The sequence below is a fragment of the Rhamphochromis longiceps genome, linkage group LG9 (assembly GCF_057381845.1).
Source record: "Rhamphochromis longiceps isolate RC_006_pf linkage group LG9, R_longiceps_female_GT1.1, whole genome shotgun sequence".
NCBI lineage: Eukaryota > Metazoa > Chordata > Actinopteri > Cichliformes > Cichlidae > Rhamphochromis > Rhamphochromis longiceps.
Window position 1 is genome coordinate 10,411,785 of NC_140565.1, and position 24,518 is coordinate 10,436,302.

At 42.5% G+C, this 24,518-nt stretch overlaps 1 protein-coding gene across 1 annotated transcript in view; it reads left to right on the forward strand.

Moving 5' to 3' along the window:
• Nucleotides 1-22,853, forward strand: part of LOC146661684 (DIS3-like exonuclease 1) — a 39,811-nt gene extending 16,958 nt beyond the window's left edge. Inside the window, exons 9-21 of the mRNA XM_085418241.1 lie at nucleotides 1,095-1,173; nucleotides 1,285-1,458; nucleotides 4,224-4,393; nucleotides 5,628-5,789; nucleotides 11,775-12,022; nucleotides 14,045-14,137; nucleotides 14,220-14,508; nucleotides 16,941-17,176; nucleotides 18,359-18,513; nucleotides 18,689-18,867; nucleotides 18,958-19,103; nucleotides 19,767-19,938; nucleotides 21,516-22,853. Of these exons, the coding sequence (XP_085274367.1) occupies nucleotides 1,095-1,173; nucleotides 1,285-1,458; nucleotides 4,224-4,393; nucleotides 5,628-5,789; nucleotides 11,775-12,022; nucleotides 14,045-14,137; nucleotides 14,220-14,508; nucleotides 16,941-17,176; nucleotides 18,359-18,513; nucleotides 18,689-18,867; nucleotides 18,958-19,103; nucleotides 19,767-19,938; nucleotides 21,516-21,833 (2,421 nt within the window). The 3' untranslated portion in view covers nucleotides 21,834-22,853. The remainder of the gene's footprint in view (nucleotides 1-1,094; nucleotides 1,174-1,284; nucleotides 1,459-4,223; nucleotides 4,394-5,627; nucleotides 5,790-11,774; nucleotides 12,023-14,044; nucleotides 14,138-14,219; nucleotides 14,509-16,940; nucleotides 17,177-18,358; nucleotides 18,514-18,688; nucleotides 18,868-18,957; nucleotides 19,104-19,766; nucleotides 19,939-21,515) is intronic.
• The last annotated feature ends 1,665 nt before the right edge of the window (nucleotides 22,854-24,518 follow it).

A 24,518-nucleotide genomic window follows, 5' to 3' on the forward strand; every position in this document is an offset into this window, starting at 1 on the left:
ACGAATAAAGAAAATGAGATGAAGAGCAGGACTGTTATTGAATGAAGAAGATATGAACTGTCTCTAAGTTTTCTTGCAGTTTAATTTTAAAGGAGAGAGACAGAAAAAACACATCATTATTATTATTATTTTAAAAAGTCATAAAGGGATTGGCAAGTTACTTTCAGTGAGTCCCCAAGCAAAACATGGCTTAGTATTTGGGGTAGAGACCTTTGTTGCCAGTGGTAAGACTTTTCTTGGTATCAAGTGGAGTAGTCAGAGGGTGACGATGGGGAGAAAGAGTTTCCTGAGGCAGATGGACATCTGCGTCTAAAGGTCAAAGGTCACTCTTTCGAGGATGCCAATGTTCACATTTTGGACAGAGAGGACAGATGGTTTGAAAGAGGAGTGAAAGAAGCCATCTATGTCCACTGTGAGCGACCATCTTTGAACAGAGGCGGGGCTTACGACACCAACTCTCTGCCATCTATAATCCAGTTTTGAGATCCTTCCCAGACGCCTTAACGCCCACTCACATCCTGGGCCATCTGACCTCAGGAATTCGCATGATAAGGTGGGGCCAGGTTTCACAATGAACACACCCGAAACTCTGGCTGATTGGGACCCACACCCAGTTTCACACCTTGGCTCAGGCGATTAGAGGATCATCAGGGGGTCCTTTTGTCCCTCTGTGGGGGGATACTCCCTCTAGGTTTATATCTGGGACTCTCCACCATTTGACCTTAGAACTGAAGAAGCTTCTCGGATGAGAGGTGAAACGTCTTCAAGCAACTTAAAGAAGTCCAGACGCTTTTCTTTGCAAGCTCCTTTGACTACGATGACCTGGATGACTGAGAACCTTCACAGACAGTTTTTGGTTGATATTCTATCGCTCTCCATTAAATGAAACTAACATTAAAGAAATAACATGAATAATTGTTCTTTCTTTGTAACTGAGGAAACCTACAAATTCAGCAGTGATAATTATTTCCCCAACTGTACCTGAGCAGGTATGGAGATGTCACAAAGAGAAGGCAGTGGAGTTTTTCACCAGATTGTTTAACACAACCTCAGTGGCAGAAGAGTAAATGTCTTGTTTCATTCCTTTTTACTAGAGTACACTGAATGTTAACAAGCATCGGGCACAGAACGAGGCTTTCGTCAGGCCGAAGAACTTCTCAACCAAGAGCACAGGTGAAAACGCCTTACATTTTCAAAACAGGTGGAACAGACACATTAAACTTATATTTGCTAGACGTTTCTGATCTCTTCTCCCGACTTTGACCCCCCCCCTATCCATCTTAGATCTGACTTGGGATGTGCTTGTGTATGGTCGAAAAAATCGAAACAGAGCGGTGCATGGGGACGAAGTTGTGGTGGAGTTGTTGCCCAAGAACGAGTGGAGAGGGAGGGACACAGCCCTGACTGATGGGGATGAAAAAACTGGAGAGGACAATGAGAGTACACCTCTGCCAACAGGTGGGAATGTTTGTACTCCATTCATTCACATTTGATTTATTTTTGTATTTAATGATATTTTGTGTATTATATTTTCTGTCTGATTTGCCTAAAATATGTTCAGGATATCTCACAAATAAGTAATGAAAACAATGAAGCATCTTGATCGAACCACATGAATGGTTCGATCCGTGGCTCCCCGAGTCTGCAAGCCGAGTATCTTTGGGAAAGATACTAACCCCAAGTTGCTCTCCGATGCATCCATTGGAGTATAGTGAGTGTGAATGTTGCTTAGTAAGCACTTAAACGCATAGAAGGAAGTGCTTGTGTGAATGGGGTGATTGGGTGAGAGTAGAAAAGAGCTGTATAAGAATTAGTCCATTCACCATTCTTGTTTATATCACCTGCATGAAGCAACATTATAAGAACATATTTGGGTGAAATAACATTTGGAAGCTATTTTCTGGACAGGCATTCACAATTAAACTTTTTTTAAAGTTGCTACTGATTTTTATTACAGTTCTGGTGTAATTTGGCACAACTGAACCTCTTCTCCATGGTTCCATTCGTCAGGGAATAGCTTCTTGACAGCCACATTTCCAGAGATTCAAATAACGATGAAGTTTCGTCGAACAACTCAAGGGCCAAATGCATCTCTCAGGTTCTGTGTCACGTCTTTGCTGGTTTTTCCTGCTTTTTAATGACATGGCAGATATTGTTCATCTTCTGTAGAATTTTTTTTACGTCTGACACCTTTTCTTTCGTCCAATACAAAAGAAAGTTTTAAGTCTAGGAGACACAAATGGCAGGGAACGCATCCTGAGCTTCCACTAACATACAGTTCCCTTTACCAAACACAACAGAACAGAGACAGACGGGGCCCCATAAGTTTGCCAGTGTAACCTCGCAAATGACAAAAGAGAGAAAGAAAGAAAAACACTAATTAATTAAGCACACAACTCAGGGCCCAGTATTCAAAAGGCGAGGAACACTCCTGCAACTATACACGTGGACTCGCACAAATAATCAATAATCTTTTCAGCTGTGGCAGACCTAGAACAGGGAGGGATAGTTCAGGTGCAAAAATACTGTTTTAGCTTGTCACACTTTTAATTTGGCTAATGGGAACACCCTGTGTTTTTACATAAAAAATATGCAACACATAAAATACATTTTAATCTAACTGGAGGCAATTGACCATTGTTAACCCTTCTTATTGTTATTATTTTTACACACGAGGTCCTAAGGACAAAAAACTTCCCCCCCCTGCGGGCGGTCAATCCTTCAAGCTCAGGTCCTCTACCAGAGGCCTGGGAGCTTGAGGGTCCTGCGCAGCATCTCTGCTGTTCCCAGGACTGCGCTCTTCTGGACAGAGATCTCAGATGTTGTTCCCGGGATCTGCTGGAACCACTCGCCTAGCTTGGGAGTCACCGCACCGAGTGCTCAGGTTACCACGGGGACCACTGTTACCGTCACCTCCACATCTTCTCAAGCTCTTCTCTGAGCCCTTGGTACTCTAGCTTCTCATGTTCCTTCGTCCTGATGTTCCTGATGATTGCTAAATCTGTCACTACAGCCGTCTTCCTCTGCTTGTTCACCACCACTATGTCCGATTAGCCATCACCATTTTGTCCGTCTGTATCTGGAAGCCCCGAAGCATCTTAGCTCGGTCATTCTCCATCACACTAAGGAGCGTCTCCCGTTTTGACCTCGGGACTTCCAGGCCATACTCGGCACAGATATTCCCTTTATACTATGCCGGCCACTTGGTTATGGCGTTCCATGTATGTCTGCTAGCATCTTGCACCCTGTTGTTATGTGCTGGATTGTCTCAGGGGCATCTTTACGCTTGTATCTGGGGTCTTGACTGACTGGTCTGGTAGACCCCAGCCTCTATGGATCTTGTACTTATGGCTTCATGTGCTGCCATTATTAGTGCCTCTGTGCTCTATTTCAGTCCAGTCCAGCCACTGGTAGGATTTCTGGATGTGAGCTAGTTCTTTTATCTGTTGGTGGTACTGTGCAGGATCCTGTCCTTCCATGATGGTTCCTCTTCTTGCTCCTCTTTCTTGGGTTTCTGGTGCCTGAGGTATTCACTAAGCACACCTGAAGCCCCTACCAGTCAAAAGTGTGGACACGCCTTTTTTTTAGTGGTTTTTCTGTCATGGCCTGGTACTTCTACATAGTAGATTCTCACTGAAGGCATCAAAACTATGAATGAACACATATGTAATTATGTAGTACATATGTATATACCGGCTCCCCCCCAGTGCTGCGTTCTTTCTCCTCTGCTCTTCTCCCTGTACACCAACTGCTGCACCTCCACCCACCAGTCTGTCAAGCTAATCAAGTTTGCAGATGACACCACCGCTATTGGACTCATCTCGGACGGGGACGAGTCTGCCTACAGGAGGGAGGTTGAACGTCTGGTGTCCTGGTGCAGCCACAACAACCTGGTGCTGAATGCCCAGAAGACAGTGGAGATTATTGTGGGCTTCAGGAAGCACACAGCCCCACTCCCCCCCATCATCCTGACTGACACCCCCATCACCTCTGTGGACTCATTCCGCTTCCTGGGTACCACCATCACCCAGGACCTGAAGTGGGAGCCTCCGTCACCTCCGTCATAAAGAAGGCTCAGCAGAGGATGTGCTTCCTGAGGCAGCTGAAGAAATTCAACCTGCCAACACGGACGATGATGCAATTCTACACCGCAATCATCGAGTCCATCCTCACTTACTCCATAAATGTCTCTCTGTACTGATGTCTGACATTTAACCCCACAGGTCGTATTGTAGGGATCCTGCAGAGGAACTGGAGAGACTACGTGGTAACTTTCCCCACTAGGGATGGGATTCAGTCCCAGAGCAGGAATTCCCAGCGGATACTGACCATACCTTGGGACCAGCGTATTCCTAAAATCCGCATCAGTACTCAACAGGCTGAAGCTCTGCAGGTCTGACTTGACTTACATCTATAGGTTGATTTTATTTTCATGATGTACATTATGGCTTAGTCACATGAGTAAAAATAGGACGGCACCTGCCTTGTAACAAAGAAAAAACGCTGCTTTTCCAGTGATTGCAGTGAATATTTTGCATTCAGCGTTCAATTACAAGTAGTTACGGCAACCAACTGGTCGATCAAAGGTTGAGAATACAACACTGTCAACCTCTGGATGAACGCTGTTAGGTATTTTAGTACCATGGTAGCATTTACTGGATATTGTTTTATAGTGACATTATGCAGGAAAACTCTGTCATTCAATAAGGCCCCTTTGTTTTAGTTATTTTTCTCTTTGACCCAAGAATTGATGTGTGAGAATCACAGGCTGGTACAAGGTTGAAATACCACAGAGATCACTCCCTCAGCTACATTAGTTTCTTAATCTTTTAGACGCCTGTTGAGGCCAAATGGTTTGTTTCAGATTTCACTAATGAAAGAACTCTTTGTTTTGTGCCTTGAAAATATGTTGCTGAGATAATCACAATTGTAGCTGAACTAATAAACTACACAAAGGATGCTTCTTCACCCAAGGGCAGGAAGACGCTCCCTTATCTTGGTCTGTACTGGTTTAAACTGATAATCTGCTGTCTCATGAATTTTACCCTCTATATAAACTGTTGTACTTGTGAATAAAGTTGAGTCAATTTGGGAAGACAACCTGAAGCAGTCTCTGTTTTCTTGTTCTCCCAAGCTGCTCCCGAGCTCGTACTAACACGCTGAATGGCATGCTTGAATATTACTTGAGAATATATTTGACTGTGTTACAGACTAAGGGACATTCTCTGCTGATAGGTGAAGGTGCATTCTCTGCTGATAGACGTCCACGCCTCGAAGGAAGTCGATCCACGGATTAGGCCCTGGAAACCGTTTCCTTCAAACGCTTTCAAGGTGATTGCCTTGAAAAGCAGGACTCTATCTCCAGACCATCTTATCACCATTTGATTGGTGTTTTGCACCCTTTAAATAAAAGTAACTGACTGAGAGTAGTTGCAGAATTAGTCCCCGTCTTCCAAAGAAGCATTTCAAAGCCAACAATATTGCAAATTCATTGCACATAGCAACACCGATCTTGTTTGCGCTCCAGTCTCTAGTGTTACTATAGCATTATGCTTTTGTCTCATAGTGTGACCAGTGTTTACTAAGTGCTGTCTCATTTCTATCCCTGTCTTCTCATCCTCACCTAGGACCACAGAGTTGTGGTGCGCATTGATTCATGGGAAAGCACGTCATTCTATCCCAACGGCCATAGTGTACGGGTTTTGGGTCGAGCTGGAGAGCTTGAGACTGAGGTCCAGACCATCCTCCTAGAGAACTGCATCCATATTCTTCCTTTCTCAGACGCACAGGTGAGAGCACCTACGTTAGAGATAAATTCAAGTTTTTACATCTCTAAAAGGCAAATTCCACAAGCCTATATAGTATGTTTCACCTTTCGTATTTAGCTGTTGTGAACCCATCAGCAATTATTGTGAATATAAATATTATGATAAAATGTGATTTTTTTTTTTTTATGTCTATAAATTGCAATTAAACAGTTAAATTCAACCATAATTGACGCAAATGGTGGCAAATACCCATCTACACAGTTTGGAAATACTTTGGTGAGTAATTTGCTTCATCCTGTGTGATAAAACTTGCAGGATTCTAGTAAGTTAAGTAATTTCAGAAAATATGTTTTTGTTACTAATTCCCAGCTCTGGTTGTACTTTGGATGTAGGTTTTTGATTGTTAAGGATTAATAAGCTTCAGAATTGTCCAAAAACAGCTGGACATTATTAAAACATTATTACCAAATCACCAAGCAGTGAAAGAACCCTAGCAGCTCCATATACCAAAAGCTTGGGGAAAAAAAGAGTCTGGACTTTTTCTTGAAGATGTTTCACCTCTCATCTGAGAGGTTTCTTCAGTTCTAGGAGAAACTGGTGCAGAGTCCCAGATTTTAAGCCCTATGGGAGTGTCCCCCAGGAGAGATGGACCCCCTAATGATCCTCTACCTAATCACACGAGCCAAGGTGTGAAAATGGGTGTGGGTCACAATCAGCCAAGTATTCGGGTGAACCCACTGTGAATCCTAGCCCCAGCCTATCATGTGATTTCCTGAGGTCAGATGGCCCAGGATGTGAGTGGAAGCGTCTGGGAAGGGATCTCAAAACTGGATTATAGATGGCAGACAGTTGGTGTCGTAAGCCGCTGCCTCTGTTCAAAGATGGTCGCTCACAGTGGACATAGATGCCTCTTTTACTTCTCTTTCAAACTATGTCTTCTGACAGCTGAGTCTTGTCTCATTTTAAGAGCTTCCTTTACATGTGTGTGTTCCCTCTTTTTTCCTTCAGGCTTAGAGGGAACATGTTCTGCCCGGTGGTGTAGGGTCCTGATTACTCAAAGTTTGTGTTCCAGAGGGTGATGGGAGTCAAACAGGAGGTACTGGTCCATGTGTGTGGGCTTCCAGTAAACTTCATGTTGAGGTTTCCGTTCTCTTTAATGCGCACGGCAAAGTCCAGGAATGGCATACTGTTATCCTTTGTGTCTTCCCTGGTGAACTTTGTTTTTATCCACAGCGTTGATGTAAACAGTGAAGGATTCTACTTCCTGGGTTTTGATTTTGACCCATGTGTCATCAACATATCTGTACCAGTGGTTAGGTACTGTCCCTTTAAAAGAGCCAACAGCCTTTCTTTCCACCAGTTACTCCTAGACCTGAAGAAGCTTCTGACAGGTGAAACGTCTTCAAGGAACTTATAGAAGTTTGGACGCTTTTCTTTCCAAGCTCCTTAGACTACGATGACCTGGATGACTGAGAACCTTCACAGACTTATATGACCAAAAGGTTTGCAAGTTGACAGCTCGGTCCATAATAACCCTTAATGTGGTCACCCTACTGTCAGCTTACTTGGCTAAGCTCTTTCAGGACATTGGCCACCTGCTTGATAAGGGCACCTGTATGCATTTTCCCCTTCTCAACCTCATACCAGTGATACTGAGTGGGGTGAGGGAGGAGTAGCTGTCTCTCATTTTTATAGATCCCATACTGGCCCATCAGGCCATTGATGGCAGAACTAGCTTTTCTGTTCCACTACTGGCCATGACCATTGCCTTTGAACATTGACTTGGCGTGATTTTTTTCTTCCACATCCCAAATGGTCAGCACTCTGGGCGTGGCACACGAGTGGCTGATTTAAAATGAAGCAGGTCTCTCTCTGAGAGTCATTGTGAACATTCAGAATGCTAGATCACTTTCTACATGCTCATTTTATGAAGTATTTGAGAGATTCCTTATCTATACTCTGTTTAGGGATGGGTATCGTTTAGGTTTTATCCGATACCGGTACTTTTGAAACTGTGCGGGTGCTTAAATGGTGCTCTAACCGTTGCTTCCTTCTCTCACCCCAACCGGTCGCAGCAGATGGCCCCGCCCCTCCCTGAGCCTGGTTCTGCTGGAGGTTTCTTCCTGTTAAACAGGAGTTTTTCCTTCCCACTGTTGCCAAAGTGCTGCTCATAGGGGGTCATATGATTGTTGGGTTTTTCTCTGTATCTATGAAGCGCCTTGAGGCGACTTTTGTTGTGATTTGGTGCTATATAAATAAAATTGAATTGAATTGAATTGCTTAAAGAATGGAGAACACAAACTTTGTCCAAAAACCTCTTATGTTTTTATTTTTAGCAGTCTCTTTTTTCTGCAAAATGATAACCAAGTTAGCCTTTTCTTTTGATACAACATACCTACTTTGTTTGGAACCGGTGAATAATGGAAAACATGTTTAGCTGTTTGTTTTTTTTGTAAAAAGATAACGGTGTTAGCTTTTTCTGCAGCCCTATCAAACAAGAAGACAGTCGCATGTAACTACGACGGTGTTTGCTAGTTCACCTTACATGCATTAATGTAATAACGTGGTTAGCCTACTCAACGTAAATTACACACGAACAACATTAAGCTCCTCATGCAGAGAAGAACGGTTGCTGCTGCATCATCATCCGTCTGCTACACTGGCAGGGCTAGGGGCCAGGACTCTCCTCTTCGGGTTTTTGGGGGATGTTGCTAACTCCAGGTCCAATAACAGGCAACCCACCCGCAGCAGATGTGCTCGGTGTGAAGTCTCGCAGCAAGCTATCAAATACGATGCATTTCTCTGCTTTTAAAAAAACGCCATTGCGTTGCCAGGTGTTTCATTGGATTCGAGGTGTTACTTCCTTTGCACAGTATCACAGTATCACCTTAAAGCACTTGTTGCTGCTGAGTTTGCATATTTTGCTGTGAAGTACAGCCAGACTTTTGACCGCTTTGCCTTGGACATTTAATCTGTAGCTCTGCTCTCAAAGAACATACGTACCTGGACCCGCCTACTATCCTCGGAAACGTAAAATGATTGGCTAGAATCCAAAGTGTATGACATCTCAAGAAAAAAAAAAGCCACCCGTATCCGGTATACCCGCACCCAATGTTCCCTCTAATTTTTCATGTGTCTGAGCGAACACAGAAACTCCCTGAGCGATCCCTTGGACCACTGTGAGCAACAGCAGACGTGTGCACTGTGGTGACGCCAGCATTGAATCCATGCAAGTTACATGGTTTATTAAAATAATAAAATTACAGCATTTACATTTATGTTAGACTACTTTTAATTAACTATTTTAGCCCACTTACAATGAAAATTTAAAAAAACAAAACAAAAAAATCTTGTTCATGACCTGTGTAGCATGTTAACACTATTGGAAGTAAAAATAACTTGAACTCCAATTTTGAAAACACAAGTTTCTTTTGTTTTTTTTTTCATAAAGCTCTGACTTGTATTATGAGTCTGTGGTCTGGGAGAGAGTCTGTAACTCTGTCTGCAAAATACAGTAAATAATGACCAATGTTGGGTAATTAATTATATAGTTACTTCTTCAAAAAAGTAACTGAGTTATGCAAACAACAAAGTTTTTTGCAGCTGTTTACCTAAAAATGCAGCCAAGGCGTTTTTTTAAATAAACATTTTAAATTATTTAGAGAACAATCATCAAATTGCATCAAATCTGATGCCACACAAATTATTTGTGCCACTCCAAAAATAATTTCTGTCAACTATGAGATGAAGGAGAACAACAGCCTGATACCTGCAGGCCTGACAGCAGCAGATGTGTCACTGCTGTAACACCTGTAACACTCAGCAGTCGCCTCATTGTTCTGACACACACTAAACGTCGCCACGCCGCTTTGCTCGCTAAAACACCGGTGTCGGCACATAAGGACGCTGTCAGAGCCTGTCAACGACATTGATTAGCTGCGTATATACGAATGTGAATCGCATTACTGGCTGGATCCCATACGGGAGCAGCCAGTCACTGACTAACACTGCAAAACAGACTTGTTAAAGTATTGATTTTAATTTCAATTCAGGTTAGATTTTTTTTTTTTGTGCGCAACGCAGATTTTCTGTGCGCAGAGACCGTGCCAGCAGTGCGCAATTGTGCACACACACAGCTTCGAGGGAACATTGCCGGTACCCATTCCTAACTCTGTTCCACATGTTATGTTTCCTTCAGGATTAGCTAAATAAGAGAGGATTATTTTCCATTTATTAAACTGCATTTAGCTACTCTTTCGTATCACATTTACTTTGGGAATGCACCAATTGGTCCACATCCTGTTTATGCAGGGCCCACTTTTAAACGGTAAATTGCTGAAAATGTAGCCATATATAGCGCTTTTCTGTGTCTTGCACTCCTTTGCATAGATTGAAGCATCTGTGTGTTCCTGTTTTGTTGAGTGTATCTGTCTGTGTGGCTGTTGAAGGCTACTGAGAGTGTGACCTTCACAGTTCACCAGAGGACCATCTATTACATTTGTTAGGTTATGCGTTTTTGATATTATTGCATCCTCACTGGCACACTCAGTCCTTAGTGTGGGCTTACCCTGCTCCATACCTTGTTAAGGATAAAGAACTTACAACCTGGAAGTAGATTATATCTCCCATAGTGAGATACAGAGAATGGTTGCTTACCAGGGTAACTCTGGTTTTCTGAAACCCAGGTGATGTTTGGTTTTCACCTCCAAACAATCGCAGTCAGAGATCAGGTGAAAGAGGAAAGAGCAGAGAGCGTCAAAATAAAAGGGAAATTATGGGAGCAAACACCAGAGTTTAACAATTGTTCATCACTAAATACAGTACAGATATTTTAATAAGGAGAGGTTATTTGAAAGAATGAAATTGATTTACTGATGAACAGAATTTAAACAGGTGATTTGCCGTTAGACTCAGATGGCCTATCTCAGCGGAACAGAACCCCGTCTGTGAAAAGGATTAGAGCAGGAGCCCCGAGAGCCTGGAAGCTGGTGGTGGAATGGTTGAATGGAGCATGAGTGATGAGATGAGGCGTGTACAAGGAAGAATAACCGAGGACACAGCATGAATGCTGATTGGCCTGGAGAAGGTGATTGGACTAGACCACTTCAGGAACGCCTTTAGCCACACCTCACCAGGTGTAGACAATCGGCAGTTAAACCTAGGCAACACCTGAAGACAACTGCATTTCCACTGTAAGGAGTGTAAGGGTTGCAATGGGCTGTAACAAAGGACAAGCACAGATGAGTCCACTATCATAGACTGGAACATCATTCATAACTTTTTATGTTATAAAGGGGGTGGCAGTAGAGCTTCTGTGATTGGTCACATCAGAGAGTGCTTGGTTATCAGAGAGTTACCATAGTAACCAAAGGTTTTAAAGATTGCAATATAGCTATTGTTGTCCAGAGGGGCCGATGGTGCGATATGGCAGCCTCGCTTCTGTCAGTCTGCCCCAGGGCAGCTGTGGCTACAACTGTAGCTGCCTCCACCAGTGTGTGAATGTGAGAGTGAATGAATAGTGGCATTGTAAAGCGCTTTGGGTGCCTTGGAAAGCGCTATATAAATCCAATCCATTATTATTATTATTATTATTATTATCAAATCAACAAAATATTAAAGAATCATTATATATGTGGAATAGTTCATTCTTTCCTTTTTTCATCAGTGGTTTACACACTGGCTTGCAGGCAAAATGTCACTGGTTCGATTGCAACCGGAGATACAAATCAGGGTTGTGCCTGGAAGGGCATCTGGTATAAAACTCTGCCGTATCAAAAGATGCTGAGCTATCAGGTGTGGTGACCCCTTGTGACAAGGGAGCAACTGAAAGTGAAACACTGTTTTGCTTTGTCTTTGTGTAAAGTGTCCTTGAGTGTTTTGAAAGGCGCTTAATAAAATGTATTATTATTATTATTATTATTAATGTTTTGTATAGAATCATAACAAAATGTGAAAAGTTCAAAAGACTATGCGGCTGTTTAGCTGTGCCTGTCCGTCTGCCATCAGCTGAGAGAGATGCCGGTCAACTCTCTGGAGAAGCCGTGGACGGTAGACCCCTCTGAGGTGGCAGAGCGGCGGGATCTTAGGGACAGTCGCCTGGTGTTCAGCATCGATCCACGCGGCTGTGAAGATGTAGACGACACGCTGTCTGTACACAAGCTCCCCAACAGAAGGCTGGAGCTGGGAGTTCACATTGCTGATGTCACTCACTTTGTCAAAGAGGGTTCGCTCACAGACTTGGAGGCACGTTCAAGGTGAGGAACTGGTTGGAGTGGTTGGGTAGAGTAGGTGGGATATAAAAGGATAAAAGAAAATTACAGCATCTTGCATAAGTGTTCAGAGGAACTTTCAGAAGTACAAAGAGGCAAGAAAGTTGTTGCCTGAATTAATGTTGCATCAGCAGCATGCCTTGTAGCGCAATTATAAATAACACAGAGGGCCACCTTAAATAAGGCTCGTGTCTGATGTGAAGCATTAAGCCTTAAATGTCTATCATTTAATCACATGTAGAAGGACTTCACAGGGTCCATGATGGCTTTGAAAGTATCACTGGCACCAGGAATTGAACCAATGGTCAGCACGTTGTTGGTTCAATCCCTGGTGCCTTCGGGCTTCATGTTAAAGTCACCTTGCACAAAATACTTAACCCCCAAATTTCCCTGGATGCATCCGTTAGTGTGAGTGTGCATGTGAGAGAAAATGCTTAAAGGTATAGACTAACGCGCTGTATGAATATGTGTGCGAATGGACGAATGCTGGTCGTGCTAAAAGGTGGTTGGGGTTCTCACAGTAGAGAACTGCTACACACAGAACACAGTGGTCCATGTTGTTACGAAGAACTTGTGCTCATTTTGAGTACGATGCCATTAACAGGACAGGGGAATGTTTCCGCTGTGGGAAAGCCTGAGTGATTTTCACTGTGGCCTTCATAAACATATATTACTACGGGACATGGCAGCCATACTTGTACACAACATTCAACCAGAAGGTCATGCAGCAAAAAAAGGAAAAATGAGTCCGCTTCCAACTAAATTAGTTTTATTCTACTGAGTGGTAGAAGTAAAGAACAGTGTGTCACACATCATTTGTTTTCAGATCCCCTTTGTACAGTTACGGGTGTCAGGAAAACACCGGAGGTCACATGATGGCATGTGACCTTGAGTACCTGATGTTAATGGTTTGTCTATAATTGGCTTTCAGTGCATCTTATTAATAAAGAGGATGATGATACAAGACAGTTGAACCACAGTAATAGAACAAGAAGATATTCATCTGTGTTTATGTCCAGATATATGCACATGTTCTGATTTATTTATTTATTTTGTGCTGTATTGTACAAATGAATAAAACTGAGTTTAAAATATCTGCAGTAAATGAAGTGAAGGTCGGGGCTGCAAAAGTAATGCTTGCACTTGATCTCCACAAATTTTCCTTCCTGGGAACATGCAGCGATGACACCATGTGACAGGGAAGCAGCCCAAAAAAATTTGTGTCACAGCTGAACGGCCGACAAATCTGCAGCAAATGCATTCTGCTGTCATCTCGGTGTAATCTCGCTATAATCCAAAATCTCTACGGAATTCTTTCAGCACCTTGTTGAGTCTTGGAAGTGAAGAAAGGAGTGTTCAGAAGGCAGAAGTGTCTAACCCAGTGCTAATAAAATGTATCTGATAAAGTGTAGTCTGCAGATAAATTAGTAAGAAGGTCCATGAAGTGCATGTCGTTTTTTAAAGGCAGCAGCAGCAGCAGCAGCAGCAGCATGTACAGAAGATGATTGAGAGCCGAGTGAGGAGAGAAACTCCGTGTAGACTGTTAACAACGTGCACTTATAAAATAATACTGAAATCTTACTATATATTTTTTATGTTGTGATTTTTAATGTAGTTTTGGTCCTCTGCTTTCTCTCTGACTTACTCTAAAATTCCATTTTACATTTCATAGCTGTCCACAAAGCAGCGTGCAGATCACCCACCTGTCCAGCTCGCCTCCACACTTTAAAGAAGTAAATTAAAATCTCATGATTGTGGTTTGAAGCCTTAAATTCTATTTCAGAAAATGGGGAATATTTATTAAATCATAAGAAAAACATTTTGCTTATTTATTTCATCCTTCCTGACTTATTAATAAACAGAAGGATGAAAATGACAAAGGTGGAACAAACTCTGAATATTTAGTACTTATTTTCGAATTATGTCTCACTTTTGATTAGAAAGAAGATGATAAAGCTGCTGCTTTGATCTCATTGCCTTTTTATATTTATTATGTCACTTCTTAAGGGCTACAACCTACTACCTGGCAGACCGCAGGTACGACATGCTGCCTGCTATTCTCAGCGCAGACCTTTGCTCACTGCTGGGAGGTGCTGACAGGTTAGTAGACTTCCCATCACACGTTTCATTTTCATATGCTTAAAATGCATGCTAGTTGTGTAACTGACACTTTCAAATTCAGGTATGCAATGAGCGTGCTTTGGGAGCTTGACGCAGAATCCCTTGAAGTCCAAGAGGTCTGGTATGGTCGTACACTCATCCGCTCCTCCTATCAGCTCCACTACGAGCTGGCTCAGGCGCTCCTCAACGGAGAACAGGTTGAGGTAGCGGAACTGGCCAACCTGGGTCCTCAGGAAAAGGGTTCTAAGCTAGCTCAACTCACTGAGGCACTTGAGATGCTCACACATGTAGCCAGACATCTTCGGGCAAAGAGGGACAGAGGAGGAGCGCTGGAGCTGGAAGGAGTGGAGGTATGATTGGTTTCTTGTATCTTCATAGAGTATTTTGTGTGTTTTGGTAATGTGTGTACTTAACAGTAAGACTATATAAATAAAGACTGCAAACATTTAAGGTTCATGTTCTTAATTGAAAGCGTAAGCATGTTATAGCTGAGTGTCTAACCCTAACACATCGTCACTACTGACGTCTAACATACGACACAAAATGATTCAATGAATCTGAAGTGAATCAAACAAAGTAAACCGTGCACATAGCTTCAGTGGAGAGAAATCCATTCTGCACATTAAAAACTGGAACCACTATCTTTCTCGCACATTTCAGCTGCAGAAGATTCTCCCTTCTAAGCTTCTGTCTAAGTGAAAGTTTGACTTAACCTCTGTGTTTGGTCATTTTGTCAGATGACATCATGGTTAGAAAATTCAGTATCAGTCACCCCGAAACACTTCATACAGCCGAGGGGAGGAAATCAGGTCAAAAGACACCTGTGGAAAAGGGCCAGGGATTAATGATAACTAATGATTAAATGGAGATTGGTCTATAAACATGTAGTCAGTGATAATGATGACAAAGAGGTGATGATGATGTTCGGCGTCATCATGAGAATCCCCCAGCTGCCACGGTCTATTGCAGCATAACTAAGGGAGGATTCAGGGTCACCTGGTCCAGCCCTAACTATATGCTTTAGCAAAAAGGAAAGTTTGAAGCCTAATCTTAAAAGTAGAGATAGTGTCTGTCTCCTGAATCCAAACTGGAAGCTGGTTCCACAGAAGAGGGGCCTGAAAACTGAAGGCTCTGCCTCCCATTCTACTTTTAAATACTCTAGGAACAACAAGTAGGCCTGCAGAGCGAGAGCGAAGTGCTCTAATAGGGTGATATGGTACTACAAGGTCATTAAGATAAGATGGGGCCTGATTATTTAAGACCTTGTATGTGAGGAGCAGGATTTTGAATTCTGGATTTAACAGGAAGCCAATGAAGGGAATCTGCTCTCTCTTTCTAGTCCCTGTCAGGACTCTTGCTGCAGCATTTTGGATCAGCTGAAGGCTTTTCAGCGAGTTTTTTGGACATCCTGATAATAATGAATTACAGTCGTCCAGCCTGGAAGTAATAAATGCATGAACTAGTTTTTCAGCGTCACTCTGAGACAGGATATTTCTAACTTTAGAGATGTTGCACAAATGGAAGAACGCAGTCTTACATATTTGTTTAATATGTGCATTGAAGGACATGTCCTGGTCAAACATGACTCCAAGGTTCCTCACAGCGTTACTGGAGGCCAAGGTAATGCCATCCAGAGTAAGAATCTGCTTAGATACCATATTTCTAACATGTTCAGGACTCAGTACAATAACTGAATGAATTTAGACGCAGGAGTCTTCCAGGTCTTTATGTTTAGTTTGGTTTTTTGCTGTGTTATTTACAGAATTACAGATGGATACCATATATTTCTTTTCATCGATAATAAATTATAGTACGGTCTAATAGAGACGTTATTTTTAAAATCAGGCGTCTAAGCAGAACACGTTCCTCAGCAGAAAACATTTTATCAGAAAGTCATTTCAGTGAGAATATTGGAATAAAGAAACCAAGCACTCCACTGTGAAACCACTGACAGTTTTCACATTAGATCACAGCCATTTATCTACAGCGGCTGGTCGGCCATCTGTTAAAACCTCATATGGACAATTCCTGTTGTTCTATAAGATGCTCTCTAATAGGATGTCTTGGATTTATTTATTATTCAGTTATTGCATTCCTGTTATGGCTGTACGCACACAGAATATTGATATGAAGTAAAAATGATTCTCTCGGGTTGCTTCTGGGATAGTGGAAAAACCAATATATTTCTAAAAGTGTGTTTAATGATTGAGCTGCCACCCAAAAATCAAGTTCTTATCTTGACAAAGCTGGATTATTGACCGCTGGTGAAACATCTGTTGTCCTGAAGGATAAGGACAACAGATGTTTCATCTTGATCTATTATATAAAACGGCCAAAACTGTGTTCAAATCCAAACTTTCTGGCTTCTTTTGGTTCCTGCTGAAGTGCTTTGGGTCCCCTCAGTTCATCCTTAGTCTGAGAAAAGTTTTGTTCTCTCTTTAAGGCACATTTCCTTTGAGCTAACTTAAACTCTGATTGGCTGTCCACTATAAACAAAAAGCATGAACAGCAGATCGGTGGAGTTTCTGTGCCCATGAGCAGAGCTGTGTGCCTGTTAGGGATATGTGTTCTTACTGGTATGATAGAGAGCTGAACGTAGGAAAGACAGTAGACTGTTTTCAGGTTGAGATTCATTCACATTTGGTTCTCCGTGCAGCATTTGTTCCGGTGGAATGGTGCATGTTCAACTGAGTTAAAGTAAACTGTAGTAAAATGTGGCCCACTGATGCATTTTCATATTCTTTTTCATTGAAGTCACGTTAGAAGCATTTTCCCTTTTCAGGTGGGTGCCCAGCTGGATGAGGAGAGGAACATTACGGCCCTGGTCCCTCGTCAGCCCCTGGAGGTCCATGAGACCGTGGCAGAGTGCATGATTTACGCCAACCACTGGGTGGCCCGCAAGATCCAGGAAGCTTTCCCCAACCAGGCCCTTCTAAGGTGTCACCCACCACCACAACAGGAGCTATTCAACCAGCTGGTGGACACTGCAAAGGCCAAAGGTTTCACCATTGACACCAGGTAATGTTTTTGACTGTTCAGTATAGAAACTGAGGAAATGCATATTGTAGTCCAACGCACATCATGTTCAGACACACAAGTGTGTGAACCTGAAATGTTTGATAACACGGGGACACACTCAGGTGTCACATGAGCAGTCAGACAAGAAGAAGACATGTTCCTTCAGCTCAGGTTGAGGTTGAAGCCAAATATGCTTCCAAACCAAAGACTAGAACATATGATGAAGCATATCTTGCCTTTGGCTTCAGCTTCACAACAGCTGTCGTGGCAAGGTCGGTCTCCCCGACAGAATTAGTTTCCCCTGCGTCGGGAGCACACGCTGGGCTGTCCAAATCACGGACAAACAGGATCCCACATTCTTGATTTTCAGTTCACAAACACTTCTTATAACGACTAACTACTCCTGAAACTTTGGAGGTTTTAGCTCTTTACACAGTAAAGTTACAGGATAAATATAATTATCAGGCAAAATGTCCTTCGTTTGTTAAAATAATCCCGTCTGATACCACGAGAGGACAATAAATATTTCATTTTCTGTTGTAACCCTTAAACTGAATGGTAATGTAACGACACTCAGGTTTCACTTTTTTACAAAACTAAAACATCACTACTTCCACGTCTGACTGTTTGTAATGGAGGCGGCGTAACCTGGATCCACACTCCGTGCCCAGCGAACGCTCGCCACGCAGGGGGAACACATGCTGTCGGCGATGCCGACCTCGGCACAACGCTGATCCTGCCGCAGTTTGTTCCCCGGTTCAAATCCCGGACAAACAGGATCCCACAGCTGTTTATGCTTTTAAACCCGTTTTGCACAGAGAGCAGTGTTGAATATTCTCACACGGGAACAAAACAAACAACTCAAATAATTAAAGATGGTTTGTTTTTCTGTTTTTTAAAAGAGGCAGTGATTTATTTAATTACAACCTGTAATCTATTACAGTTAACTTTTATTTGTTTAACTGTTTACAAAAGGTCTGAGGATCTGAGGCGTGGAATGAACTGCAATGGAGTTTGAAAACAAAATATGAATGTGCGGTTGGAGGATTGTGGGGGGGGGGGTTAAACCAACAGCAGAACCGGTCCCAGGACAAGAGACATGGTGATGCAAGTAGCTTTGTGTCACTGACTGCTGAGATGAGAGGCCTCACTCATCCCTGGTTTCTGGCTCTGTTCCTTCAGGTCCAACAAGGCTTTAGCTGCCTCACTGGACCGAGCTGTGGACCCACAGGACCCCTTGGTGAACAGGTTGTTCAGAATGATGGCCACCACTGCTATGTCACAGGCTCTGTACTTCTCCACTGGTGCTCATCCTCAAGACCAATACTACCATTATGGTACGATACCGCTGCACAGCTTTTATTGGCTGCACTAGAGTTTCAGTGTGACTGTGGGTCAGTCCATCCATCACACGTCTGCACACACTTGTCCAACGTCTGTTGTTTGTGAAGAATTATTCGACTGAGAACTAGAAAGAAGGCTAACGTGCTGATATTTGCTTCGTTGTCGTAGGTCTGGCTCTGGATCGCTACACACACTTTACCTCACCCATCCGTCGGTACGCAGACATTGTCGTGCACCGCCTTCTTACCGCAGCCCTGCACATGCAGAGGGGCGTTGTATCTGGTAAAGCACCAGCCAGTAACAAAGAAGTGGAGGAAATGGCTCACCATGTCAACAGCAAGAACAGGGTCAGGGGTGTTTTATTGTTTGTGTTTTTCAATGATTCACCTCTTACTCTATTAACAGAAGCTGTGCTGACGTCTGTGTTTCATTTGCAGGCAGCACAGGCAGCCCAAATGCGATCCACAGCACTGTTTCAGTGTCTGTTTTTCAGAGAACGAGACCCTCAGACAGACCCGTGCTGTGTGGCTGACGCTGTTGTCTACTCCATTCGAGACAACGGTGTCTTGGTGTTTATCCCAGAGTAAGAACCTTCAGTCCTGTGTTTTGTTCTGCAGTCTTCTTCTTTTCCTTTGTTTAATGGAGCTGTACAGCAGCTCACAGACGGCCAACCACTCGTGTATTTTTAATAGACGAATTCAAAGTTTATGACAATGAATGAATTTGTTGGAAGATGTAATTGCACGCTAATCAATGTATATTTAACAGTATACACGCTAGTTTTATTTTCTCTTAAAAAACCTCAAAATGAGTTTTAAATTGTATAAATTTACTAAACTAATTCCTTAAACATTTATTGTGAGCAGGGAAAATCGGCTAAAACCCCGAATCTTTTCTCTACCAGGCTTTAAATAAGTTAATTGCATTGCTGAAGTTGAGTCTGTGGGGAGGGACGGTGCTTTGGAGCCAGCCTTGTGTTTGTGGCACTTCTACGTTAGCTTAGCTAACCTCTGGAGGTTGCTGCTTGTTTATTGCAAGGAAAGTGTAATTTAATAACATCAGTGTTCTCCATGCTTGTGGTGTTACAGGGATATGCAATATTAACAGTTTATTAAAATGTAACCTGTGGTCATTTTGAGAAGGCTGTAGAATCCATGTAATGATTAAAATCACAGGGCGCAAAGCAGGTTGAGTAATATCACTGAGTAAGTAAGGCTGCCTCTGACCACAGCCATGTTGTTCACAGGTATGGTGTGAGGGGGCCTGTGTATCTGAAGAACAAAGAGGGCCTGGTGGTGGTAGCGGGACAGGACGGCAGCTGTGATTGGCAGGGTGGCACTGTGCGAAAATACCCGGACCGCATTACCACCACCTCCAGCTGTGGCACCTCCACCTTCAAACTGTTTGACCACATCACCGTAAGTCACAGAAAACGCTAATCAATCATTTTAGAAGGTTTCCAGCAATGCAGCGCCTAAAGGCGACGATTCCAAATATATATGCATGAGTGTATATGAATCACAGGTTCATACGACTACTGGATCTTTTGTGGTCCAACATTAAGAGACGTTTTATGATCTTGTTGTGATAAAGTGTTGTGTGGTTGCTGCTTTGTTAGCTAATCTCAAGGTAACAAAACGTCAGTAAGATGAATGAGACGAAAATGATTCCTGAAAATAAATCATTTAAAGTTATTCAGTTTATTGTTTTTAAATATTATATGAAAACAAAAACATAAGTGTGTGGGGGGGGGGGGGGGGGAGGCTCTCCTCCAAGACAAGAAATGTAATGCTTCCAGTTTGTGGCGTTTCTACACAAACCTTTTTGTAAAGGGAGATAAAAAATGACAGTGGGCGGTAATTGTTTTCACATAAACGCCTTTAAACGCTGCACGGTCGCACTCTCTCTCTCGCACTCGATAAATGATCCATTGTTGCTCTGCACACGTTTGTTACCACAAACGTCGCATGCACTTATGTCATTGTCATGAGACACTCTTGCAAACAAACTCACGGTTTAGTAACACAGTAGAGCAGCGTGTTTACGGGACAGTAACAGTAATCTAATTACCTTTTTTGCAACAGTAATCCCTTACTTTACTCGTTACTTGAAAAAAGTAATCTAATTATGCGTTGCTGCCCATCACTGGCGTCAAGTTATATTAAGTTCAGGCATGTTACACACGATGATTGTGAGGAATAAGTGCATGTGATTTAAGCAAAAAGAGCAGGAAACATTACCCTAAGGTTAGCTAACAAAAATAAACTGAAGTAACGGTGTGTTATTCTCACATCTTTGGCTTTAAGACATGAAAAAGTGACAGAGTACTGCTGCTTCCACTGTTATCAACATCTTTTCTTTCTTTCATGGACTTATCCTGGGGTCATAAATGTCAAAGGGCAAAGGCAATGCTAACAACATAGCTTACTGATGGATGATGATGGATGACACATGTGGCCAAAACAAGATAGAAAGAAACATTAGCCCAAACACAAGTTGTCCACCACAGCATTGACTGCTGTCAAGCTATGATCATATCAAACAAAGAGATGATGATGATATTCAACAAACAAATCAACAAAACAACAACCTCACTGTGACACTTGACCGAGGTCACAGTGTTAATGAATGTTTTTCTCCCCCTCTGCTCCAGTCTCCACGTCGTGTGAATGTTAGAAAGCACAGTAAAGAAAGTTCGTGTACGGATGGATGAACGTTTGTTACATTGGATACGTGTGTGTAACATACGTATCCAATTTATCCTATTTATGAACAAAATTGTGGCACAGTCGGAAACTTCTCCACTCTACACCACTGTCTACTTAGCTGTGACGCTGCGCACAGTGCTGAGAGGACTGCTGTTATATATTACGTCACAAACCTTAAGTGGGCCTGTCTTTGCATAGCATTCCATTAGACTATTTTCAGTAGGTGCCATTACTGTGTAGTGATCGAACTGAGGAATACTGTGACTTACGTTCTCTGCTCTCTTCAGGTTCGTATTTCTGTCCACTCTTCAACTTGCCACGCTGACCGTCTAAACCTCGAGGTCATCAGCAACAAGCCTCACCACAGTGCCAAGTCCCAGCAGCCCAGCCCTCAGGGCCGCAGTCAGCTGGTCAAAGAGGTGGTGCGTCAGAATGAAGAGGCGCTGGCTCAGGAGAAGACAGCCCGGCGCCCCAAACTCTCCAAAGAGGAAAGAGAGTTTCGTCAGAGCAAAACTCCCAGTCTGTACTCTATTCTGGAAGAAATCAGAGAGTTGGCTCTGATGGATCTGGAAAGGGCTTCACGCCTCCCGGCAACAACAGCATAGAAACGCTGTAGCCCAGCTTTACCTCCAAGCAGACACTTGTGAGAACTGCACGCTGTGCGCTAACAGAACGGTGATCATTGAAGATCACTCGTGCTGAGTCATCCAGGTCATTCTTGTAGCTCCAGATTGTGTGTGGACAAACCACACGAGTGTGTGAAGTCACAGGAAAGCAAACACAATATTAAGTAAAAACATGTCCCGCCATCTTTTTAGAAACCAGAGTCAAACCGAATCAGTGGATACGTTTTGTAAAAGTTAGTTTTTAAAATCACATCAAGTTAAACTTAGTTGTAAGGAGGATAGGGAACGTGTTAATGCCAGTGAAGTGTCAGCAGTTACTTTGACAAGACCTAGTACTCACTGCAAATGTGGTTCAATCCTGCAGGAAACTAGTCAACTGCAGCAGGTTAAAGAAGTCTGGTAACAAAAGGCTTTTCTCTCAGCACCAGTGATCTCAATATCTCACTGGTGGGATCAATGTCTTGTGTAAATTAAATGTCTTGTGTTATAGAACCATTTTTGGTGAGTTCACACATATTGTACTACCTGTGACCACTTCATACAAAACCCAGCACGAGTATTGTTCTGGAGATGATAAAACGTCCACTCGTCCATTTTCTTCTGCACGTCCTGGAATCTGTCCCAGCTGTCATAGGGTGAGAGGCAGGATACGCCCTGGACAGGTCACCGGACTGATAAAACTTCATGTCACTCATTAGCAGACTTTAAAATAAACCCGTAGAGTAATGAACACACCTGAGGTTGGTTGTGTTGGAAGTGATGTATAAAACTAGGATGTATTTATCTTATAGTTTGTATATCAAGAGCCTGTATAGAAGACACCAACACCAAGGACATTTTTATTGTTTGAACTGGTAAATAATCAGAAGCGTTTTTTGGTTTGTGGATTTTAAGATTGTTTTCTAGAACTACCAACAGAAATATGAACTGTACATAACTATTTCAATATGTGTGCAGTGGCCTGTAATTAAAAATGGTGTTTTCATTAGCGCAGATGGAGCCACTTCATCGTGTTGCGTTTCATGTCCCTGCAGTAGCTTAAGAAAGAACTGTTCATAATTGAACGAGCACTTAATGCTTGGAAGAGGGTGATGGTCAGTTGACAGCTCACATACTACACACACACAGAGGCCTTTTATAGAAACATGTTTGCAACCAAAATTCTGCCAATAGTGAAACTGGAGAAAGAAGATGCATCAGAGCAGGAACTGTGGATCAGTTCAAATATTTTTCTGTAACAGATACCAACACATGGTAAATACGTTTAGGATTTGGACTTTTAAAAATAAGAAAAACATTTATTTCCATTGATTATAAATGTCTTTGCTAACCCAAAGCTGACGTCACAGTAGGAACATGTGCTCAAGATATAAACCACCAGAAATGCACAACATTACTCGAATGAGCAGGCACGAACATTGGGAAACCTTTAAATCTGCTCACTGCCAAAGCTTTTCAGCAGAAACTGCTGCACGTGAACTTTAATCCCCCTCTACACAGTCGTTGCTGAGCTGTTGCTCAGGGCTGAGGCCGGTCTCAGCCTCAGCGGGCTCAGAGTCTTTGGGGGGAAGCGGGCTGGTTTGTTGCGTGGAGGTGTTGTTGGAAGGCTCGAGGTCAGGATCTTCTACAGTTTCATCTCCATCAGTAGAACCTTTGATGACATTTGGTGAGGATGCAGCTGGAGGTTTGTCTCCTAACATGTCAGCAGTCTGAGAGGCTGAAGGGCCTGAAAGGGTTGAGAATTAGAAACAGTGATGGTTTCAGTCAACACAGACACACTCAGTCTACTACGATTTATAAAAGACAGGCAAAGCTGAGATAATGAAAAATGAAACTGTAAACTGCAGGGTTCAAACTCATTGTTCAGGGTCAAATTTAAGCACTTTAAGCACTTTCAAGGTCCATTATCAAGCTTTTCCAGCACATTACCAAAAAAACAGTTTGCATGTTCCACTTTGCATCACCTCAGTAAGACCATGTAAAAATTAAAACAAATTGTCTTAGGTTGACTTAAATGTTCTTTGTTCCTCTTTTGTTAAAACAGAGAAAAATGCACCACACAAAAATACTGAAAAAGGAAATGGTTGTCTTATATGCATATAGTGCACAAACTCAAAAAACTCATTTCTCTCAAAAATGCAGATGTGCAAATGTGAACAAATCAACTTGTTAGAGATGCTCATCTCCACTTGGAAAAAACAACCACACAAAAGAAGAAATCTGCACAAATGAACAAGTCTGCTCATCAGATATTGATGCTTCTTTCCTACGTGACACAACAACAGGAGACAGATGTTTGGTACTTTAACTAGTTAAGCACCCACACCACCAAAAATGGGGGAAAAGAGAGGAGATCACATTTAATCGGTTATAACACGAGGTCAGAAATATAAGTGCAGACATGAGTGTCCACAGAAGCCTCTGAATCTCAGCTGTAAACCATTTCTACAAACACCAAACAGTTAAAAGAGCAGTTACATCACCATGAATCTGTGGACAGGTAACATCCATATTTTGATTTATGATTTTCTGGAGTTAAATGTGACCCAAAGTATATTTTATAGCATATAAGCTATAAAATACTTTTAAAAATTAGGTGAGGGAAATAATCATTTTTTTCTATGTTTGAGTCCCAGTAACTTTGACATAGTAACATCTGCAGTA